This window comes from Cricetulus griseus, chromosome 5, assembly GCF_003668045.3.
Source record: "Cricetulus griseus strain 17A/GY chromosome 5, alternate assembly CriGri-PICRH-1.0, whole genome shotgun sequence".
NCBI lineage: Eukaryota > Metazoa > Chordata > Mammalia > Rodentia > Cricetidae > Cricetulus > Cricetulus griseus.
The window spans coordinates 76,583,526-76,606,103 of record NC_048598.1 but is presented as its reverse complement, the minus strand read 5'-3'; the positions used below and the strand labels follow the sequence as shown (position 1 = coordinate 76,606,103).

At 42.3% G+C, this 22,578-nt stretch overlaps 1 protein-coding gene across 3 annotated transcripts in view; it reads left to right on the top strand.

Moving 5' to 3' along the window:
• Positions 1-17,691, top strand: part of Pign (phosphatidylinositol glycan anchor biosynthesis class N) — a 137,158-nt gene extending 119,467 nt beyond the window's left edge. Inside the window, exons 29-30 of one of the 3 annotated variants that reach the window (XR_003485762.2) lie at positions 9,483-9,671; positions 17,088-17,227. Coding sequence is in view for 2 of the 3 variants with exons in the window: in XM_027417856.2 (XP_027273657.1) it covers positions 1,047-1,170 (124 nt within the window). In the remaining variant the exon portion in view is untranslated. Of the gene's footprint in view, positions 1-1,046; positions 5,274-9,482; positions 9,672-17,087 lie in introns of those variants that run through there. The other 2 variants (XM_027417857.2, XM_027417856.2) reach the window with 2 other exon arrangements.
• The last annotated feature ends 4,887 nt before the right edge of the window (positions 17,692-22,578 follow it).

Sequence of the window (22,578 nt, the reverse complement as noted above, 5' to 3'; positions counted from 1 at the left end):
TCTAAGCATTGTGTTCTTCACAATTTCAGTAGAAGGATTATGTTATTATTGTTTTAAAATAATATATAATTAATGTGCATTTTTAATTTTTGCCAATGTAGCACATGTATTATTCATACATGTCTAGTTAACTAACGTGTGTGTGTGTGTGTGTGTGTGTGTGTGTGTGTGTGTGTGTATGTGTGTATGTGTATGTTTATGTGTGTGTGTTTAATAGCATTAGCTATTTTGTGTGTGGGCCAGGGCAGTATATGCCTTAGGTCAACATAGGGTATCTTCCTCTATTGCTCTCCCCTTTATGCTTTGAGGCAAAGTCTCTTCTTGAAACTAGATGAATGAAAAAAAAAAGAAATAAAAAAGGAAGGATATGACTGCTTCTAGGTATGGTGGAGTAAGTAAAAGGAGAGCATAGAGGCAGAGATCTGGGAGAGTACAGAGTGGCCATGAGCAGGACATGTGAGGAGAGGAGAGAGGGGAGAGCCAGGAGATCAGGAGAGTGAAGCATAGACAAAAGGGTCAGGTAGCCAGAATGACTGGACTATACAGCCTCTGGGGGAAGGCAGCCCAGCCCCTGGGCTGGGGAATTCGGGATAGATGATGGGGTGTGCCAGCTATACCCTTTAACAGGTAGGTACTGAGGGAGGCTGGGAGAATCTGATGGCCAGGTTCTCTGATATGTTGAATAAATGTTAGTCATTTATTCCAGGTTTGAGAACTAACACTGAGGTTTATCAATTAGCTGGACTGGTTGGCCTACAGGAACCTGGAATCTTCCAGTCTTCACCCTCAGCACTGGGATTGCAACCACATCTGGCTTTTTACATGGGTGCAGGGGATCTGAACTCAGGTCCTCATGTTTGCTTGGGAAGCACTTAATCTACTGGGCCATCTCCCTAGTTCCTGGTGTCTGTTTTTTAAATCATTGGTGCCTGTTTTAATTCTATGCATTTTTTGTGATTCTGTTTTGTACATCCATTTTAAAATTTCTCAAAGTACAAATTTTAGGGATGCTGTGCTTTATCCTTATAAGTTCTCTCCTTTTGCAGCATCAGCCACTATGTGATTGTCATGTCCATGACCATCTTTCTGGTATTTCTTAATGGCCTGGCACAACTGCTCACAACAAAGAAACTCCAACTGTGTGGCAAACCCAAAAGCCATCTCCTGTGATGTTGGTGAAGCCATCAGTCAACATCTGCATTCTGATTCTCCTTAAAGAAAATCCACCAAGGATTCAAGAAGATGGATAAAAGTGCTTGTTGCACAAGGCTGACAACTTGAGCTCAATCCCTGGAATCCATGGTGATAGGAGAAAACAGACTCCCAGAAGTTATCCTTTGGCCTCCATGTGCATGCTGTGTGGCCCCCACCTCCCACCTCCCACGATAACATTGCATCTATGAAAGAAGATGGATGCTAATTCATATTCTCCTTTAGAGAATGTTTCATCTGGAATTCTGGATTATAGGTGGTCTGACATAATGGAGCTTCCTTTTTCTTTCAAGTTCCTTTGTGACCATTTCCAAGGAGTTTCTTTTCTCTCTAGGTTTTGCAGGCTTGAAATGATGATTGTATCTTACAACGTCATTTGTTTTTTATCATCATTTGTAAAGCATCCTTTGTTTTTATTTTGTCTGGCAACTTTTTCCCAGTAGTGTTTGAGAGCACCTGCCACCCTTTATGCCTCATAATGCAGTCATCCAAAGGATGCCCCTGTGCGGGACAGTACTGACACTCTCAAAGTCATCACTGTGGAGGGCCTGAATGGAAACCACTAGTTACAACATAAACATCTGTCAGCCCCATTATGGGGCTGCTTTTGTAGTAGTTCTGACTGCTCCAGCATGTGATGAGTAAGACAGGTGGGGCCCGCAATCTGGGATTTACTGAACCTCACTGGGAAGCTGTCTGCCCAGCTTTGCTATTTCTGTGTCCTCAGTATGTTGGCTTGTGCCTCTCTGTGATGCTTCTACGGTTCTCATAGACAGCCAGCTAGATGAAGTTTCCACCTTTACCTTCTGTCCATTTCTGGTCATCTTAGAATTTCTGGGGACTCTGTCTTTGTTGGTTATTATTTCAACCTCATTCCCCAAACCAAAGGCTATAGTTTCCTGACAGTATCATAAAGACTCAAAATTACTCTTTTGATCTTGATGTTTTAGTTAGACCAAAGGCCTATAGCCATCTAACTAGATTTAGATTTCCTTTTGTATATTCCAATGAATGAGATAATTTGAGAGTAATTTTAATTTGGGTTTCCCATACAGTGACCTATATAGTATAGAGTTGCCTATAGAATGATGTTAAGTGCTTGGCTCATATTTTGCTGGTATGTATCCCATTTTAAAAAACAATTGGTTTTGATTCAAGTTATACTATTACTAGTCTGTATTAGTGACCAGAAAGCTGTTTATAAATTACTAAATGTTTTCAAATTGGCAGGTGAGTAAACATAATCTAGGAGAGTAAGCTCAAATGAGCAAAATATAATTCAATTTCTACGTATGATAAAGTCATAATTTATTTATGATCATGCCTCCTGATATGGCAGGGAACACATTATAGTATATTGAGAGAAAAGTGCTGGTCCTAATACCAGCCTCAGCACCACTGTGTAAGAGTCTAGACGGCAGCTAAAAAGCTGCTGCAGCAGTGCTAACCCTGGAAGAACAAGGACCCAGCTGCCTTCCTAGACCCTCAGGTAACTTCTCATCCCACTATGTATACACCATTTACCTTTGTGCAATTTGATTTACATTCCTCCTCTACAGAGGAATCAATACATTGTTAAAGGTTTATTTTAAGTGTGTGTGTGCACACATGCATGCACATGTGAGCACAGGTTGTTAGATCCCTGAAGCTGTAATTACAGGTTGTGAGATGCCTGATATGGGTGCTGGAAACCAAAGTCAGGTCCTTAGCAGGAATAGTTTTTTGTTTGTTTGTTTGTTTGTTTGTTTGTTTGTTTGTTTTTAAAGTACTGAGACATCTCTCCCAACTCCAGAGTTAATATTTTTATAACAGCACTGTAAAAGGTGCTTCCTGTCTTATGTCTTTTTTTCATTATGTATTACCTTTAGGTTGGCTCTAATTTATAGAAGGCAATGCTTCTGCAGCAATAACTCTCCCTGCTGCACTGTTTAAATTAGGAAAAGCTTTTAGAAGTAGGAATATATTGGGCATGGTGGCAGATGTCTGTAATCCCAGCACTTGGGAGGTATAGGAAGGAGATCATGAGTTCAAGGATATAGAAAGTTAGAGACCAGCCTGGGCTATAAAACCCTGTGTTGAAAAGAATTAAAGTTGGCATCTCAATTTGAAAAAAAAAATTAAAATAATGAATGACAGAGGAAAAACATACTGTGTTAAATGAATCATGACTAAATCTTGGATACTAATTTACCAATAAATTCTTTGTATTTTACTATTTAGTGTATAAAGTCTTAGAACACAAAATTCCTTCTTCTATTTTAGAAAAATTATATTACAAACGGTGTGGTGACACAGGCCTCTGTATAATCCCAGGGTTTAGGAAGCTGAGGAGGAGGATCACATGTTCAAGGCCAGTGTAGGTCGATTACCAAGTCCAGGGTAGCATGCATTATGTGAGGCCCCATGTTAGGAAACAATGAGGTGATGGTAGGGGACTGTTGTACTATATGTGAAGAATGACATAACCCATTTGTCAGTGACAGAACTGAACTGGAGAGTGACTCATCAGTTATGGTGCACTTCTCATGAAAAGTGCACTCCAGATTTCAGGCTGTTCACACAGCAGCCCTCTTCCTGTTGCCATCTGCACTTTACATACTGTCAGTAGTAAAGAGTTTCTTTGTTCCTCCTTTTGAAACTAGTTTCTGATGCTACTCATTCAGGGGGTGGTGAAGGGTTGCATAGTCCTGCCTCTAGAGACAGGCAGAAGCTGTGTCCCCTCTCCTGATGGGAGCCATGTGAGCTCCATATACTTTTAGATGCCATCTCATCAGGAGTCTGGAGAGAATAAACCAACTCAGTAATGGAGAGGACCCCCTATCTGACTAGTGCTCAGAGGCCCTTTAAGAGACCAGAGGTAGCCTGACTGACATCTCTCCTTTCCTCAATAGTTCTTTATGTCAGCAGTGCCCTCATCCCCTCTAAATGCTTCCTAGTGTTCATGCTCATTGTACCACATGCTCTCAGTATACTGGTAATGTCTTCGTAGCATTTTCTATTTCTACACTGGTGTAGTTTATAAAAATATTTTTCTGAATGTAATTCTATAAAGAAAATTTTTTAGGTGTATGTCACTAATTTTCTCAAGTACACTAAAAATGGATTGGGTTACTGATGGACTCACCATTAGAATTGTAGTATTTATGTGTACAAATAGTGTCTTGAAGATAATTTCAAAGCATCAATTGTTGGTGAATAAATACATGATCATAAAAGGTTTCCCTGATGAAGTATTTGGGAAACATCTAGGTGAGAAAAGGTTTAAAGGTGCATTTATTTTGGTAGCCAATGAAGTCCATTTCTGCAGGATGTCCATGCCCACAACTTCCACATGCTGCAGACTTTCCCCCTCTACATGGGTAAGCATATTTTACAAATTTCTTTATGTAGTTTTTCACACAATTTTCACAAAAGGGTGTTGTACATATAGTTGAATTTTTCCCCTTGCAACTGGCAAAGCATATTTATTATAATCGTTAAACTGGGTAAACTTCAGAACATCCTGGGGATTTTGCCTACGTATCACTGTCTGTCCATTTTACACCCTCAGCCTGAAAAACATAGTCACAACCCTCAGCTTGTTTTCTTGTGATCCTACACTTTTAAAAGCATAACTTTGGTCAAAAACTGTGAAAACAAGATCAAGGAAGCTCAGATCCCAGTATGGGTGGCAGAGGGATCATACCCTCTTCTGAGGCCCTATTGACAAAATATGGCTGCAGGGGGAGGGGCAGTCTGCTTGTGTTCCTGTAGATGGTCCTACACCCACTGTAGAGAGCTGCGTGAAAGATGGCGCCGGCTTCTGCTTTCTGCTAGCCCAACAAGCTTGCTCTCTGTGGTAAACAACTCCATTTATGGCTTGATTTGAGGCTTGGCTTTGCTTCTGTGTGTGTGTGTGTGTGTGTGTGTGTGTGTGTGTGTGTGTGTGTGTGTGTGTACCTGTGGGCATTCGCCACGTGGCTTGCTGGGGTTGGCTACCCAAGAGCAATTTAAGTTGAGGGCGGGCTTTCCCTGGGGTCAGAAGATTGTTTCAGGTTCCTGAATAAACTGCTTAAGGAAGAGTCTCAGCGTTGCGTCTTCCTTGCTGGTCGAGGCTGTCTCAATAACCCATGAACATACAGGTACCACTAGTGGATGTATTTTTTTAAAAGGAGCTCATGAAGATGGGAGAGAAAACTAGTGAGGGGTAGATGTTATATTTGATAAAAACATTATATGCATGTATGAATAGTAAAATACTTCAGAAAAACAAAAATATTTTTGTGCAAATACCAAGCTGTTTTCAGGACTATAGCTCTATAATAGAGCTTGAAGTCAGGAATGGTGATACCTCAGGAAGTTCCTTTATTGTACATGGTTGTTTTGGCTGTCCTGGGTCTTTTGTTTCTCCATATAAAGTTGAGTATTGTTTTTTTAAGGTCTGTGAAGAATTGTGTTGGGATTTTGATGGGGATTGCATTGAATCTATAGATTGCTTTTGGCAAGATTGCCATTTTTACTATGTTGATACTACCTATCCAAGAGCATGGGAGATCTTTCCATTTTCTGGTATCTTCTTTAATTTCTTTCTTTAAAGACTCAAAGTTCTTGCTATACAGGTCTTTCACGTTTTTGGTTAGTGTTACCCCAAGGTATTTTATGTTGTTTGTGGCAATTGTAAAGGGTGATGTTTCTCTGATTTCCTTCCCAGCCCAGTCATCATCTATATATAGTAGGGCTATTGATATTTTTTTTTGAGTTAATCTTGTATGCTGCCACTTTGCTGAAGGTGTTTATCAGCTGTAGGATCTCACTTTGTAAACTATCATATCATCTGCAAACAGTAAAAGTTTCACTTCTTCCTTTCCAATTTGTATCCGCTTGATCTGCAATCCCCACCACCAGAGAAGCTAGAAACAATTCATGGTCCCTAGGAGAAGGGAAAAAGATCTCCTGAGCAAATTGGGAGCATGGGGGGAGGGGAGAGGAAGCTATGAGAATGAGAAGGGGAGAAGAGAAGGGGTGAGGAGGACAAGAGGGAGCAGGAAGATTTAATGGGGGGAAGAATAGAGGAGAGCAAGATAAGAGATACCATAATAGAGGGAGCCATTATAGGTTTAAAGAGAAATCAGGCACTAGGGTAATGTCTGGACATCTACAAGGATGGCACCAACTAAGAATCTAAGCAATAGAGGAGAGGCTACCTTAAATGACCCCCCCATAATGAGATTGATGACTAATTTATATGCCATCTTATAGCCTTCATCCAGCAGCTGATGGAAGTAGAAGTAGACACCCACAACTAATCACTGAACTGAACTAGAATCCAGTTGCAGAGAAGAGTGAGTGATGAGCAAAGGGGTCCAGACCAGGCTGGTGAAACCCACAGAAACAGCTGACCTGATCAAGGGGAGCTCTTAGTCCCCTATTGATAGCTGGGAAACCAGCATAGGACTGCTCCAGACCCCCTGAATGTGGGTGTCAGTGAGGAGGGGGGGCCTCTTGTAGTACTTATCCCTAGCATAGGAATGGACTTTGGGAGCCCATTCCACATAGAGGGATACTCTCTCAGCCTAGACACACAGGGGAGGGCCTAGGCCCTATCCTAAAGGATAAGACAGACGATGAAGACCCCTCTATGGAAGGACTCACCCTCCCTGGGGAGCAGAAAGGGTATGGAATAGGTAGGGTGTTAGTTGAGGGGGGAGGGAGGAGGGGATGGAGAGGGAACTGGGATTGACATGTAAAACAATCTTGTTTCTAATTTAAATTTAAAAATGGAGAAAAAAGAACAAAAATAATGAAAATACCAGTTTTAAGAATTCCTAATAGCTGGGCGTTGATGGTGCAGGCCTTTAATCCCAGGACTAGGGAGGCAGAGGCAGGTGGATCTCTGTGAGTTCGAGACCAGCCTGGTCTACAAGAGCTAGTTCCAGGACAGCCTCCAAAAGCCACAGAGAAACCCTGTCTTGAAAAACCAAAAAAAAAAAGCCTATAATTGCTAAAATTTCGAATATTACTCTTAGATGAACAGGTAATTTCTTTTCATGTGATGATTTAATTAGGTTGGCTTGCATCCTGTATCAGCAAGTAGCAATGATTCTATGATGTTTCTTTGGATATCTGGTCTGATTATATAGCCAAAACTTGCCTCAGAGTTGTGATCCTGTGCCTTGGTTCTGAGTGCTAGCATTACAGATATGTGCCATCATGCTACTTAAGTTAGTTTTAGTCTAATATATTCAGTGGACTTGGAAAATGTGATTGACAAGGATACTTGTCAACCCTTACAGATACTTTTACCTTCAAAGTGTTAATGTTCCTAAGATACCTAAGAATGTGTGATCAGTATTTTAATAGTTCCTGTGCCTGCTGAAGAGAAGTAACTGTCTTCAAATTTGAAACCAGAAAAATAAAATTCATTTTCCTGATGTGCCTTAGTTTATTTTTGTCCTATTGTAGGAATTATTGTAATTGGCTGTACCTTATAAGTCAAACATTTTGTGTACCACTTGAGGTTAGCATCAACAGTGAAAGCTGTGTTGATAGTATGCACACTGGGTATGCCATAAAGAGAGTGACGCCTTCCTCATGACACTTCACAACTCCTGTTTAATCCTAAGGAAAAATGGACATGTCTGAATTCAAGAAGAGTTACACAATACTCTACAAAAACCTGATGGATAATCTTCAAAACTGTCAAGGTCATCAAAAAATGAGAAAAGCCTGAAAAGTTGCCAGCAACATTAAGAGTAAGGAGACATGACTACTAAATGTTCTCCTGGATAGGATGCTGAAGCGGAGAGGGCTAAATAAGTCTAATATAGTGTGGACTTCAGAACTTTATTAACTATGAAAGCATACTTAGTATTAAGGCATTCAAGTAAAAACTGGGTGGGGGACTGTGTGGGAATTCTACCATTCTTGCAAATTTTCTAGGAAACTTTGAAAATAAAAATATTACTTGATTTTAAAGTTTTACTGTCTTCACAAATAACTTTATATAAATGAGTGTGGCCCATTAGATGATGAGATGGGAGGGAAACAATATGTTTCTTTTTCCTATTTTTCCCTTTCCTTGCTCCTCTTCTGTTCAACTATCACTCAGGCCTCTTAGCCATCTAAGTACTGGCTCAGCGGGTATACTAATGTGGTTTCTTCATGACTATAAATTAATGTACAGTGTGGTTTGCAGTGGACAGCTGTGCTCTTGCTTAGCATTCTCATCTGGGGCAGCTGTGGCTTCCCTAAGCCTGGTGTCTCTGTAGGAGTCAAATGAGTTGCTTTGTTTATTTGTCTCTCCCCACAGTTAGCTAATTTACCAGTGTACATCTGACTCAGGCCAGTCCTATTTGAGTCATTGAAAGATTTTCAAGCTTGAATGATGAAAGTGTATGTTGAGTATGAGTGAGTTCATGTATGTGTCTGTGAATCTAAGCATTCATGGAGTCCAAAGGTCAACCTTGGATGGCTTTCCTCAGAAGCTGCCCACCTTATTTGAGACAGGGTCTCTCTTTGGCCTAGAGCTTACTTAGTAGGCGAGGCTGGCAGGCTGCTGAACTTAAGGGTATTGAGCATCTAGCTTAGCTCTTTATGCAAGTACACCATAAACAGAGACTTCTTCCAGGCTTCTTGGAACTGAGAAAATTTCAAATATAAAAATTGAGTCTTTGCAACCGCTGGAACCAGGTAAGACCCAAGGAGCCCAGCCTGGATTCCAGGCTTCAAGAAGAATGTCTCAAATGCCAACTATTTTCTCTCATTCAGATTCTAGGTTTCAGTTTTCATATTTATGCATAGTTGTAAATGCAGATGTAGACACTATGAAAGGGATTATTAAAGGAGAAAAGGTGTTGGAGAACGGGTAAAGGGCAATAGCATAGCATAGCATACACGTGACAGCAGAACTGGAGCAGCTAGGCACAGAGGAAAGAAATGGGGGAGAGAACCAACAAAAATTAAAATGTATAAAAGTGCTGTAATGAAATCCATTAAAAAAAAATCTCTGCTTGCCTCTTCAACTAAAAAAGTTACAAGGAGCTGGGGCCACTGGCTGTTCTTTCAGAGTAAGAGGATTGATTCTCAGCTCCCACAGAGTGGTTCATGACTCATTTTCCAGGGAATCTGATACCACTTCTGACGTCTTTAGGCACCAGGCATCCAAGTGGTAAACAGACATACATGCAGGCAAAACATTCATACACATAAATGGTTTAAGAAGTTAATAAAATATTAAGGTGACAAGTGCTAAAAGACAAGTGTGTGAGTGTGCATGTGTGTTGCCTTTTTAGGTTCACAGCCTCCCAAGGAGCCCAAGTAGAATGGTATATGCAATAAAGGATTAAGTCAGAGCTCAGATGTCTGCCACCTGTGCATCCAGCCATAGCAGCCTTTCCACGGGACTTGAAGAAATTGCTCTGCTCTGCTTCCTGCTTGTGCTGGGTGTAAACCTGGATGTGCTCTGCACAGTGGCAACCAAAGTAAGATCTAGTCTTGTTTCCAGAGAACTCTCATGTTCAAAAAGATTAAACTAGCAAGTCAACCTGAACCGAATTCTGACTACAGAACCCAGACTTAACCACCACACCCTGCATGCGCCCTTGGGGATATCCAACTGCTCCTTGGGCATGCCTGAAAAATGGTTCTGTAGACAGAACAAAGCAGTTGACATAATGCATTTAGTTCTTGGTCTGTTCACAACAGTATGATAACTATTGTTGCCTTAATCAACATAATTAGGGATATGAATTAAAAGAACCCGTTGCCATAGTCAGCAAATAGCAAATACTCAGTGTCCTCTCCTTGCCAGTGACAGTGAGAATATAAAGTATAACTACTCAGCCTGGCCCTTGAGGAGCTTGCAGTAGAACGGAGAAGGTAGTCACTGTAAATGTTACATTTCTGAGGGGAAAGATTTTCCCAGTGGAGGTATTACAGCTCTGAAGGGAAAGGTATCCTGGCAGTCAGGAGTAAAGGAATACAACAAAGTCATACTGCACAACAAACCTCACACAGGAGATTTATTGGGAGAGACACAAGAAGGGTGGCTTCCTCTGCTTGGGTGAGAAGCAGCAGAGCACTGGGCAGGAGACAGATTTCTTGAGGGGCCTAGAGGAGCTGTGGGATTATGGGAAACTCCAAAGGGAAGGAGGGGGAAGAGGGTAGGAAATGGTGCAATAGCCCAGTTGGGTCTAAAACTGAGCTCTAAGGGTTGTGGGATAGGGTCAAGTGAAGACAGCCAGCCTTAGCCTTAAAGACCAAAGTACTAGCCAATGAGATTTAAACTGGAAGTGGGATGGGGTGCCATTTAAACGCTGGACAGCTCTAACTCAGCTGGCTGCCCCTTTTGGTAGCAACCTTTGCTCTCTTCCTGTCTGAACTGCAAGCATGCCACTGTCAGCATCAGTGGTGTGTGTATGTGTGTGTGTGGGGGGGGGGCGTTATTTAGCAACCTTGCAACACATTTGAAAATGGAACTTCTTGTAAAGGAATCTGGAAGATGGTGAGAGTCTCAAGGTAAAGTTGGTTGGATTTGGGGCTAAAGAGACCAATCTTTAAGAACACTCTTGGCTCTTGCAGAGGACCCAAGTTCAGTTCCTGGAACCCATATGGAGGCTCATAGCCAATTGTAACTCCAATTCCAGGGGATCCAACACACTCTTCTGACCTCCTATGTACCAGACACACAGAGTACACATACATACATGCAGGCAAAACACTTGTATATGCATATAAACTAAAAATATTTTTAAAAGTCCTTTAGCCTTTCACCATACCTGCTCAGGATAGACCAGTTCCAGCTTCTTTTTAAAAACTGTAAAAAAAAAAAAAATGTATGTGTGATATAATGTGTATGCATGCCTCTGCGTGTGTGTGTGTGTGTGTGTGTGTGTGTGTGTGTGTGTGTGTGTGTGTGCGCGCGCGCACACACACACACACACACACACACACACACAGGAGCGCAGGTACCTATACTTGTGTGTGGAGGCAAAGGAGGACATTAAGTGTGCTGCTCATCACACCTCTTTTCTTGAGACAGGGCCTCTCACTGAACCTGAGACTCACCATTGTGCTGGGCACACTGGCCAGTGAATTCCTGGGAACCTCCTGTCTCTGCTCCCAAGTCTGGGGATATAAGCACGTGTAGTCATGTGGATACTGGGATTTGAACTCGGGTCTTCATGCCCCTGCTGAAAGCACTCATGCCCACTGGGCCATCTTGCCAGCTGCAGCTTCTGCCTCTTTTCCCTAAGTGTCTTAAATTTAGTGATACTTGTGCTTCTGACAAATTGGTTGAAATTAGAAATTAGATACTTACCAGCAATCATTAAGTTACTTAAAGTGGGCTTCATTTGGAAGTCTGGGATTGAGTTCTGGTTTCCCAAAGGAAATTCACAGCTGTAGGAATTTAAACATGAAATGGAGTCACCTTGCTTTTTTTGGTGACAGCCATGATGAAGGTGGCAGTCAAGCAAGGCCTTAGTTGAATGTTAAGCAATTACACAAAAATCAAGTAATTAATTTGCTGACTGCTGCTCACATTTGGAGTATACATGATATAGATATGTGTTCACTGTCACCATCTTACCCAACTTTATGAGAGATGCAAGCAATTTAAAATTATTTTTGTCTATAATTATTGCCTACTTTATTAATTTTGTGTGCATGTGTGAGTGAGTGTGTGTGTGTGTGTGTGTGTGTGTGTGTGTGTGTGTGTGTGTGTGTAGGTGTCCTTGGGGAGGAGAGTCATGTGTCTGTGGAGGAGAAGGAAAACCTCAGGTGTCAGGCTTCAGTCACTCTCCACTTGGCTTTCTTGTTTGTTATTGATGATTTTGAGGCAGTTTTACCCAGCACCTGGTGATTCACCTAGAGTAGCTGGCCACTGAGCCCCAGAGACACACCTGCCTCTGCTTCCCCTATGCAGACATTACAAGTGCATGTTACCATGCTAGGCTTTTTAACATGGGTTCTGGCAGATCAAATTCAGGTCCCTGGGCTTGGGTTTTGAGCACTGAGCCTTCTTCTTCCCAGCTACTCAACCTGACTCCTGTTATAAGGTATTTTATAATCTAAGTTTGGAGACAAGGCTCTGTGTTGCTTGGTAATGGGCATCACACAGACTATTCGACTCTGCTTCTTAATAGTGCGTGACCTCAGGCAAGCCTCTCTGTGTCTGAACTGAGGTGTTTATAAAGCTGTGATGTACTTCCTGCCCATGGCACTGTACTTTTCTCAGTTATGACAAATTACATTAGAACATTAAGTACATCAAATTCCTCATGCACAGGCTTCACATCCAGACAAGATAGTAGCTTTGTACTAAGTACCTTGTGTGCTGATTTAAGTTATAGTTCTTGAGTGAAGCTGGAATGAAGACATTTTTGCTGTGGATGACACTTGCAGTGAATATGTAGGAGATCACAGAGAGAAAGTTCAGGAGAAGCAGTGTGCTGAGAAGCAGTGTACTGAGACAGCCCTTGAGACATAAATTCATATAAGCATGGACCCATGATGAAATATTCTCAAATAGGGAATGATTCAATGCATTTTTAGAACTAAATTTATATTCAAAAGAAAAGGACTTAATCCATCAATCACACATTTACAGGGATTCATGCTTACTGAGCCTTTACTGTGTGAGAAGCTTGGCTGAATACTTTACCAATAATTAGAAGACTGGGGACTGGAGCTGTGGCTCAATTGGTAGAGTACTTGCCCACCGTGCACAAAACTCCTGGGCTTGCTGCCCAGTACCACATAAGCTGAATGTGGTGTTACTTGCCTATCTTCCTTTGGAAGTAGAGGCAGGAGGACTAGAAGTTCAAGGCTAGCCTGGGCTACATGGAAAACTGTGTCAAAAAGAAGAGAGAGTTAGGAGATCAGATCTTTATTATTCCCAGGCAGAAGAAGAGGAAACAAACTCATTACACCCAAGTCAATAACCAAGAAGTGGTGGTAGTTCTGGTTTCAAAATGGTTGGTAGAAGGGAGACATTTAGATAGACCCTCCTTTATCCTGCACTTCTCACAAAGCAGGTGACTGTTCTGCACATAAGAGGGGGCATAAATGGTATTTTGGTTGCTGAGCTTCCAACTACAGCAGGGTGGTTCTGTTAGAGTTGTCTTTTGATTCCTCCTTTCTTTGCCCATCTTCCCCTCCTAGTCCTTTGCAAGTTTTATGCCCATTCCCTTTTGCCAAGCATCCTAAATTCCGGAGAAAAGCCCCTTTAGGATGAGAATGTTTAGTCTGGACCAATGTATTTTAGGAGTATGTAACTCTTCTTTTGCATGTTAAATGTGTAGTGTGCATTCATGCATGTATGTGTATTCACAAGTATGTGGGCACACATGTGCTCATGTGCACATGGAAGTCAGAGGTTCATGTCAGATGTCTTCCTTGATTGTGTCTATGTTAATACAGAGTCTCTTAATTGAACCCAGAACTCACCAACTTGGCTAATCTGGCTGGCTGGCTTGCTCCAGTGATTTCTTCTCTTACCTTCTGAACACTGTGATTACAGGGAGGCCTCTATGCCCACCTTGCATCCACACGCATGCTATAGATCCAAACTCTGGTCCTTACACTTGTGTGGCAACAAATGCATTACATAAAATAGCAATAATTTGTTCAAGATATCTCAGATACTAACTGAAGGGAGCAATCCTTCACCCAGCCCCCTGCTTTGGTAGCCATGACAGGTTGCAGAAAAGACCCAGCAAGACAAAGGCCTCTGACTCAGAAATATGTGCTGAGCTTCCAACCTTGCCTAACCTTGCCCCAGCCATTAGGAAGCCAGATTTCTTCCATGTGGCAAGGAACCAATCAGAAGTTAGATGGCTGGCTCTGGATGTGCTTTCATGTAACAGTGGAGTACAGAACATAACAACTGCCCTGGGAGGGCCTATAGGCTATAAGCAACCATTCCTGCAGGTGTAGTTGACCAATCAATGAAGGACAGGTTGCCCAAACCTGGAAGTGCATCAGTCCTGATGTTGTGGGCCCCCAGATACTCCCCTTGCTCTGCCTCAATAAATTCCCTGTCCTGCAGTCACACCAGGTCCTTCTCCCTCCACCTGCTGTGTCAGACAGATGGAGGACCCGAGTTAATACAGTTAACTCGTTAATTAATTGAAGGCTCTTTGTTTTTGAATTGTATTGCATCTCTTGGTGATTTGGAGGTTCAGAATTTGGGCACAACACTAATGATAAGGCTTTTATTTTGTTTTTTTACATCCAATGATTTTCCCCATCCTTCTATCATGTCATGTGCAGGTGTTTTCTCAGCCACACTTGCTTGCTTCTGAAAATGCAGTTGCCATGACCAAGCTGGTACTATGAAATCCAGGCATGTTCTCTTCCATGTAGTAATCGTTTGTAGTTAGCTGCTTACATTTTCTGCATATAGACAGGTGGCTTGGGATGCCCTTGCACCAGATTTCCAGCACTAGCTTTAGAGGTGCACACCAGCTGTTTTCTTATAGTAAACTCAGAAAAGAATAACCATTTCCTTTCCCTCAGCAATGAAAGATGGAATAAATATTGTTTATTTTCAAATCATTGAAATTTTGCAGACCCAGAAATCTTAAGTATGCATTCAGTAGTGAGCAGGCCCTGTGACTTCCCAAAAGATATGTCCAAGTTTTGACAGTCAGATCTGTGACTATAACCTTATTTGAAAAACAAACAAACAAATAAAGCCTTTACAAATATACAAATCTTGGGATAAAATTCTAAGTAAGAGATTAAAGTCAGAAGGTGACAAAAGCCCCTAGACAATGTAAGAAGAGACTAGAATTATGTAGCCTCAAGAGACTGAACCCCTGTAGCCACAGGAACTGGCAGAAGTGAAGAAAGGCTCTCCTGTTGCAGTTTCCTGGGATATTAAAACCTTCCATCTTGGGGGGAAACTTCTTAAGACAGGATGTTTACAGGCAGGTGAAACAACAGAGTATCTAAGAGAGAGGTGGAATACTATGGGGTAGTTCCTTAAGAAAGTAACTAAAAAGCTCAAAATAACTTCCAGAATTCCCTGAAACTGACCAGATTCTCTTACCCCTCACCCCTCTACACACTCATCTAGAGTATATGAACAGCAAAGCCTGCTAAGAGTTGCTCCCAGGCCAGCCAAGCTGCAAGGAGACTTTCAGGCAACCCCAGTCTGGTGGGATCAGAGTCCAGCCAACTGCCTGGGAGGAATAAAGACCAGCTGAGCTGCTTGGAAAGGACATACTCCAAGCTGTGGAGCTGCCTGCAGGCTGGGCAGTGCTCTCTAGGTGTCCAGATTTGGTGCATCATCTTTTTGAGTAATTTCAGTTCCTGTTAGTAACCCAATAAAGCCCATTGGTTCACCAAGTTAAACTTTGGTGACATCAGGTCTCTTCCTATCTGTGGTCAGTAGCTGAGTCCCCGGGAAAAGCCTGTCACACACCACCCCTGCAATACAAAGAGGAGCAAATCTCTGCCTCACTCTGATTTAGGATGCCTGGCCTCTACAAGTGTGAGAGGATAAACATCCATTGGTTAAAGCACTAAGATTGTGGTAATTTGTCAAGGCAGTCATGAGAAACGATTGTACATTGGGAGGTGAATTTGCAGAATCATCAGCCATTTATCTGACTGTTCTGGAGTTTGAGACCTAGCCCTCAGGTCCTTACTTAGAAACACCCAAACAAAATAAAACAGAAAAAAACAGTCTCCTTGTTTCCATTGCTTTTGAAGCAAGGTCTAGACTATGCCTGTGTGCTTGGATAGTGTGGTCTTTGTCCTCTCACTGTATCTGGGGGAGGTTATGGTGACTTTTGGAAAGCCGGGCTTCTTCCTGGTGGCAAAATTATCAGCCAAATTTCGACTCCCTTCAAAGGAAATTTCCACCTGCTGAAACACATTGCAGTAGGCTTCGATTATACTTCCCCTCTTTCTCTTCCAAAGGTTCCCTCTTTGTTCCGTAACATTTTCTGTCTTGGTAGATGAAGTACCTCTAAACACATGTTTCTGTTTCTAGACATGTTTAACTCAGTCCTTGGAAATCTTCAAAGGTGCATGCAACACCACACAGGAGTGATGAGATCACCTCCCACCCATCTCCACCTTTCCATTTTGAAAGCTCAAATAGGATCACATGAATAGCTGTTTCCAGTATTTTCTGGGGACATAGGTTTGAGTCCCACAGTTCACCACAAAATGAGAATGAAGGATACAAACAAACTGGACAGTGGAGTCAAGTCATCTTTAATGTCCAGATGACTGATGGTTCAAGTTTTCTGGAACATTCCAGCCATGGTTTTCTGAAGTGGTGAAGAGTTTCTGGAACTTTCCTTTTCTCTTTGATAGGGTGCATGCCTGGAGCCAACTGAAATTAGAAAGTTGAAAGCTAGTAATGAACCCTATTGCCCTCCATCCTCCTCCCCTTAGGGATATTCTTGAGAAGAATCTGATTCTGGGTAACTTTGCAGCATGCATAGGCTTATTTAGGTTGCAGAATGGTGGTTGCTCCCAGGAACCCTGCATACAAGTCTCCTCACTCCTTTCCCAGACCTGGCAAGCATTAGATATGCTGTCACATACCTTGTAACAGGGCTGACACCATAACAAGAGCAGTCTCTCAATCAGGATGAAGCCTTCCAGTGGCATTTCATTGTTAAGTCCAATTGTTAAGGCTTGTGTAATGCTAACTGACATTCTGGCTTATAAGATCTTATCTCATGTCAGTCTGATGGCTGGTACTGCTGTTCTTAATGCTATTTGGTCCTTGGAGGCTGACCGAACTCACTGGAGTCTTGAGAGGGAAGAATAATGAGGTGAGGACCTATGATCCATCCCATGGGTCTGCTCATGTGAGAGCCTGTGTGTCAAGGGTTCACTCACTGTCTCCCTTTTTTTTCTTTTTTATCTGCTAGACTTGTTCCTCCAGGATGTTACTGACAGCAATAAGGAAGCTGAGGAGTCTGGATTTCAGCCGTATGAGTTTGGATCCATGCAATGAATGCTTTGATGTGGACTGTAGGTATCTCTCTCTCTCTCTCTCTCTCTCTCTCTCTCTCTCTCTCTCTGTGTGTGTGTGTGTCTTTTAAAAAGGCCAATACTTTCTCCTGTAAAACTCTGTCCTGTCTTTCCATTCCTAGTTGCCCTTCTCATCCCTACTCTGTTGCTTTTGGGACAGTTAGAAATTCTGAGGTTGCTTCTGTATGTATCCTGGGTGTAGCAGGCACAGTGGCAAGGCACATTCCTTTTGCCATTAAATCAGCTTTGTCAGACTGAGCCAGCTCCACTGGTTGTCAACTGCTGTGTTTTTGTCAAGAGTTTCATGTGCTCTCAGGCATCAGTGTACTTATCCAGCCCTCTACCCCTTCCTCTCTGTGTTTCCCTTCTCAAATCCTTATCTGATCCCCATGCCTCTGCTCTGAGGTTAGATTAGGGAACCTGGAAGGCCTGGAGAACATCCACAGGAAGGGAAGCAGGAATAAAAGGGGGATATGGGGGAGAGATGCAAGTGATTCTCTGAATTCCCCAAAAGAACAGAAGAAGGAGGGGTAGGAAGGGGGAGGAATAAAAGCAGAGAGGGGGGAAGGTGTGAGAGAAGTGAGGTGGAGGGAGGGAAGGGAAAGTAGGAGGGAGGGAATTATAAAATCACAAAAAAATTGAACAGCCCTCCTACCAGTCCTCAAACTATATGACTGAACAAGGCTCCAGGGGCAAAAGACAATGGTAGGTGAGCGAGGCTTACCAGCCACCAGTAGCTTCCATCCCCCTGAAGACATGGCTTGTCCACACTGGTGCCACACCAGAAATCTCCTTTACCTTTGATTCTGGTGTTTTCCTAGGAGACAGTGATCTCTGCCTGCCTTTCCAAGAGGCTGGTGAGTGTGATGCCTCGTAGGAACTGGGGTAGCTGCCATCCAGGGAAGCTCACTCTTACTTCCTTTCTCCCTTCTGTAGTGACCTCCATGTGTGGGGAAGCCTGTTAGCTAGGGAGTGAAGGGAAACAGGAGGTAGCTGCTGCCAGAGGAGCAGTGAAGCTCTCATGGCGAGGACAGCATTGACTGATAAGTGAGAGAATGAGATCCTTTCTCCAGAATCACTTCTTTACAGCACTGTTCTTTTGGTTTGACTAATTAGACTCATAATTTGCACAAGAAGGAGTAGAAATTTCTTCCTTCTAAACATTTTAAGTAAAAAAAAAAAACCTCTGAGGCTTTGCCAAGAAGACTGCTTTTGCCTGCCACTACCACCTAAATAATGGCTTTTGCTTAACTAAAACATTAAAGATAAAACCGTTCTGTTTGAGTTTCTTCTCTTCGTTTTTTACAGCAGATGGTTTAAATGGCCTAAGCATATGCCAGGAATGTTTGATTTATTTTTCCCTGAGGAACCTAGAAGGATAAATGCTGGAATGGCTCAAGAGAAGAAAGACCACTGTCTCTCTGCTATATTGATGCTGTTGTGGATCTGTCTTGTCACAGTTGGCAGAGACTCTTCCAGGGTCCCATACAAAGGCTGAAGCATGTGATACCCAGGAGGGGTCCTAAGCATTACCATTTACCATTATGAGGAGTGAGGAAAGAACTGGGAGTGAGGTAGGGGGACTTTGCAGATTATAGATTGAGTGCTGGCAGAAGCCTTGCTGCAAGAAAGCACAGATCAAGCTGGGGACATGGCTTAATTAGTAGAGTGCATGCCTCGTTTGCAGGAGACCCTGGGTTTGATGTCTAGCACTGCATAGACTGAGCATAGTGGCACACTCCTGTAATCCCGGCACTCGGAGGCTAAGGCAGGAAGATCCAGAGACAGTCTCAGCTACACAGCAAGTTCAAGAACAGCTTGAGATACAGGAGCTTATACTTCAAAAACAAAGAGGCTAGGGAAGTGCAGGAGGCTGAGAACGGAGTTTGAAACCCCACAACCAGTGTAAAAAGCTGACTATGGCTGTAAACACACAACCATAACTCCAGTGCTGGGGTTGGAGGTAGAGACAGGAAGACCAGTAGGATTTCTTTAGCTCCAGGTTCAGTAAGACACCCTGTTTTCCAATGAAACAGCAGAAACCTGACAGAGCAGGACCCCGGCTGGCATCCTTCTCTGGCCTCCACAGCCGTACAGGTGAATACACACACACACACACACACACACACACACACACACACACACACACACACACACTACGGGAGGAAGAAGGGAGGAGAGCCAGAACAAAATAATACTGGGATATTATGTATGCATATGTAAGAAAACAATTTGATGACTTGGGGGACAGGGATGCTTCTTGGGTCACATTTTTTACATATTTGGAGTATTTATGACTCCTCATTGTTCTCTGGTGACAAAAGTGTCACCCCCTTCATGTTTCACCAGCAGGTTCTCATATGTCAAAGCCTGAGAAGCAAATTCATTCTGGAACCTCTTCTGAAGGAACATCTGGCAGAGAGCCAGCGCTCTGGAGGCTGGAGGATTCCATGTGGTGGGAGGGCATTGGGTACTTTTGGAAGCGCTATCAAACACTACACTGCTATAGAGCCGCCACACAAGACAGTTCATTACTCTGACCAGAAGGGTTGGCTTAAGGAGGGGTGTCAGCTGACACTGTAGTTCTCTGCTCTGACCTCAGGGTCTGCATAGTTTTCTATTGGTGGTTCTTGGGCTGTTCAGACCATGGAAAACAAATATATAATGCAGACTTTAGCCTGTTTTTGCAAATCAATTCGGACTGAAATTGCTTACCTTGAATAATTCTATCTTATTCAAATCAGCTGCTAAAACGTCCTTCCTTTCTCTTTTTAAATTCCTCCTGGTAACTTTCAGTTATCCACTGAAAGGATGGTCAACTAGTCTTCCAAATTGGAAACCCCCAGGTTCAGCAAGAGAGTGTTTTTTTAAAGCTTACACAAGTGTATGGCAAAACAGACATGGGTATATTCCCTACCTTCAAATTTGAAGACACCAGATTTGACATCATAGAAAATCTCCACTCCAGAAGAAATAATGTAAAATCAGTCTGGTATTTTTTACATGAATTAGTTGTTAAATATCCAAATGAACATTTATTTGAAATTGTCATATGTTCTTTAAATTCTGATTCCAGATAAATTCTTTCATGATGTCAAATGAAAAAGAGGGAAGCATGTTTCTGGGTAATATTCCTGTAGTGGGCTGTATACAATGGTTAAATGAATGGATTAGAGCCACTTCATCATTGTGGAAAATCACAAAATATTAATGCTGACTGAAGACACTCAAGACAAACTGTATACAGTGGTGTCCATTTGATGATCCCATATACCACATGCATGCAGTGGAAAAGTATGTGAAAGAACTCATAACTTAAACATGATTATTTTCAGACCTCCCAAGAGAGGTGACATTTTACATGAAACCCTTGCAATTTTATTGTCACCTAGGCCCACCCAGTCTTTCTCTATACATCTGTCACACACTCCATTCAAAGTTTCTTCCTCTAGGAAGATGTCTTCTTGCATTCTACAGGAGAATGGTTGAAGCTTTCATGACACCATGTGCTTACTAGGCTTCATCAAGGATAGGGACAATGTCTTACTCATTGTGGTATTTCCAACATTTGGCTGGAGTCGGCCACTTAGACCATAACTGGTATTTGGTAACAAGCTTTCGGTGATAGTCATATTGTAAGAGTTAAGGAGCTCATCTGGGGATGCACATAAAACATCAAGAAATGTATCTAGAGAGGTGGCTCAGTGGTAAAGAGCACTTGCTGCTCTTGCGGTGGACCCACGTTCAGTTTGAAGCACACAAATGGCAGCTCCCAAGCAACCATCTGTAACTCCAGTCTCACTTGAATCCAGTGCCTTCTTCCATCCGTGTCCCGAGGAGTCAGGGTGAGAGGAAGAAGGAGATTTTGCTTCTTGAGGATATCATGGGACTCTCATGTGAGAAGAGCAAGAGGGCTGGGAGAAGAACTGACCTGGACAGAGAGAGGGTGTCAGAACAAAAAGAGTGTGCAGGGACACAGAGGGTGTGCCAGAACAGAGTTCTTTCCCTGATCACCTCACACCACAGACAGCTGTAATTTTCTTGTGAGGGAGCTGTGGGTTGTAATGCTTGTTAAATCTCCATCTTCCTCTGCAGCCGGCAGGAGCACAGAGGACTTAGTACTTTCTGGTTTGATTTACTTAGTGGATTTTAAAATCCAATAAATATCTAAAATGAAGGAATTAACATTCCTAAGTCTACTTGAGTGTTTTCCAATTACCAACTCTTTGTATTCTAATTTCTTATGAAGAAAATGTACTTGTGTGTTGGAAGTATATGGGCAATCATCAGTTTGCAGTTTGGGTCAGCTTGGATTTTAGTTACTACGCTTAAGTTAAATAGCACCAATTCCCAGATGTGTGTTTGAGTTTCAGTGACTGTAGTGCACTGCTCTGAGTAACAGCATCAAGAGCAAACATCACTGCCAGAACTTCAGTCCATACATTACTGCATAAACTGCAGACCATACCATATTCAGTGACCAGTCATATTACTCATTTGCATGTCTGTCAGCTACTGGCCACTCTATCTGATAGTCAGTTCATGCAGACTGAAGTGTGTAGCCATGATCGATGCCTCTTTGTCTCTCAGTGACAAAACCATATAATATTTTGCAATGATAAATAACTGAAAGAAAATTGGGTTGACAAAAAAATATAATTGCAGCCAAAAGAGAGAAGTAGTGATGACATAAAAGGAAATGAATTCGATATATGTTGAGCTCTGGGGAAAACCGCTCACAGTGGGGCTACTGACATCTCCACCATCGAGAGACACCCAAAGTGCAGCCAGGAAGGCAACATTCCAAAGTCCAGTTTATTGACAGAATAAAGGAACGAAATTGTGGCCCAGATGTCTATCGATTAATGGGTGGATAAGCAAAATGTGATGTATTCAAGCAGCGGAATTCTGTTCATCCATGAAGAGAGTGGAATGCTGACACTTGTGTGACGTAAGAGACCCTTGAAAACATTATGGTGAGTTTAAGAAGCCAGCTATACAAGACCACAAATGGTGGAGTCTGCTTATAGGAAATGCCCTTCCTGGGCAGACCCATATAGACAGAAAGTGGCTGAGTGCTTTCCCGGGGTTGGAAAATTGTGGAGATTGAGATCGACTGCTAATGACCATGGGATCTGGGGAGCAATTGAAGTTGTGAGAATATTCTGAAACTAGATTGTGGCAATGGGTACAGAATCCTGTGACTGTGCTGAGAATTACTGAAATGTACTTTGAATTTTATAACATATGAATTATAAGTCAATAAAGCTGCTACTAATGAATTATAAAGTTCTAAGTAAATTAGTTCCTTAGTTGTATTTTTCTTTACATCTATAACCAACAGTAAGAGAATTTTTAATGTCCTGACAAAAAATTTTAAAGGTCACA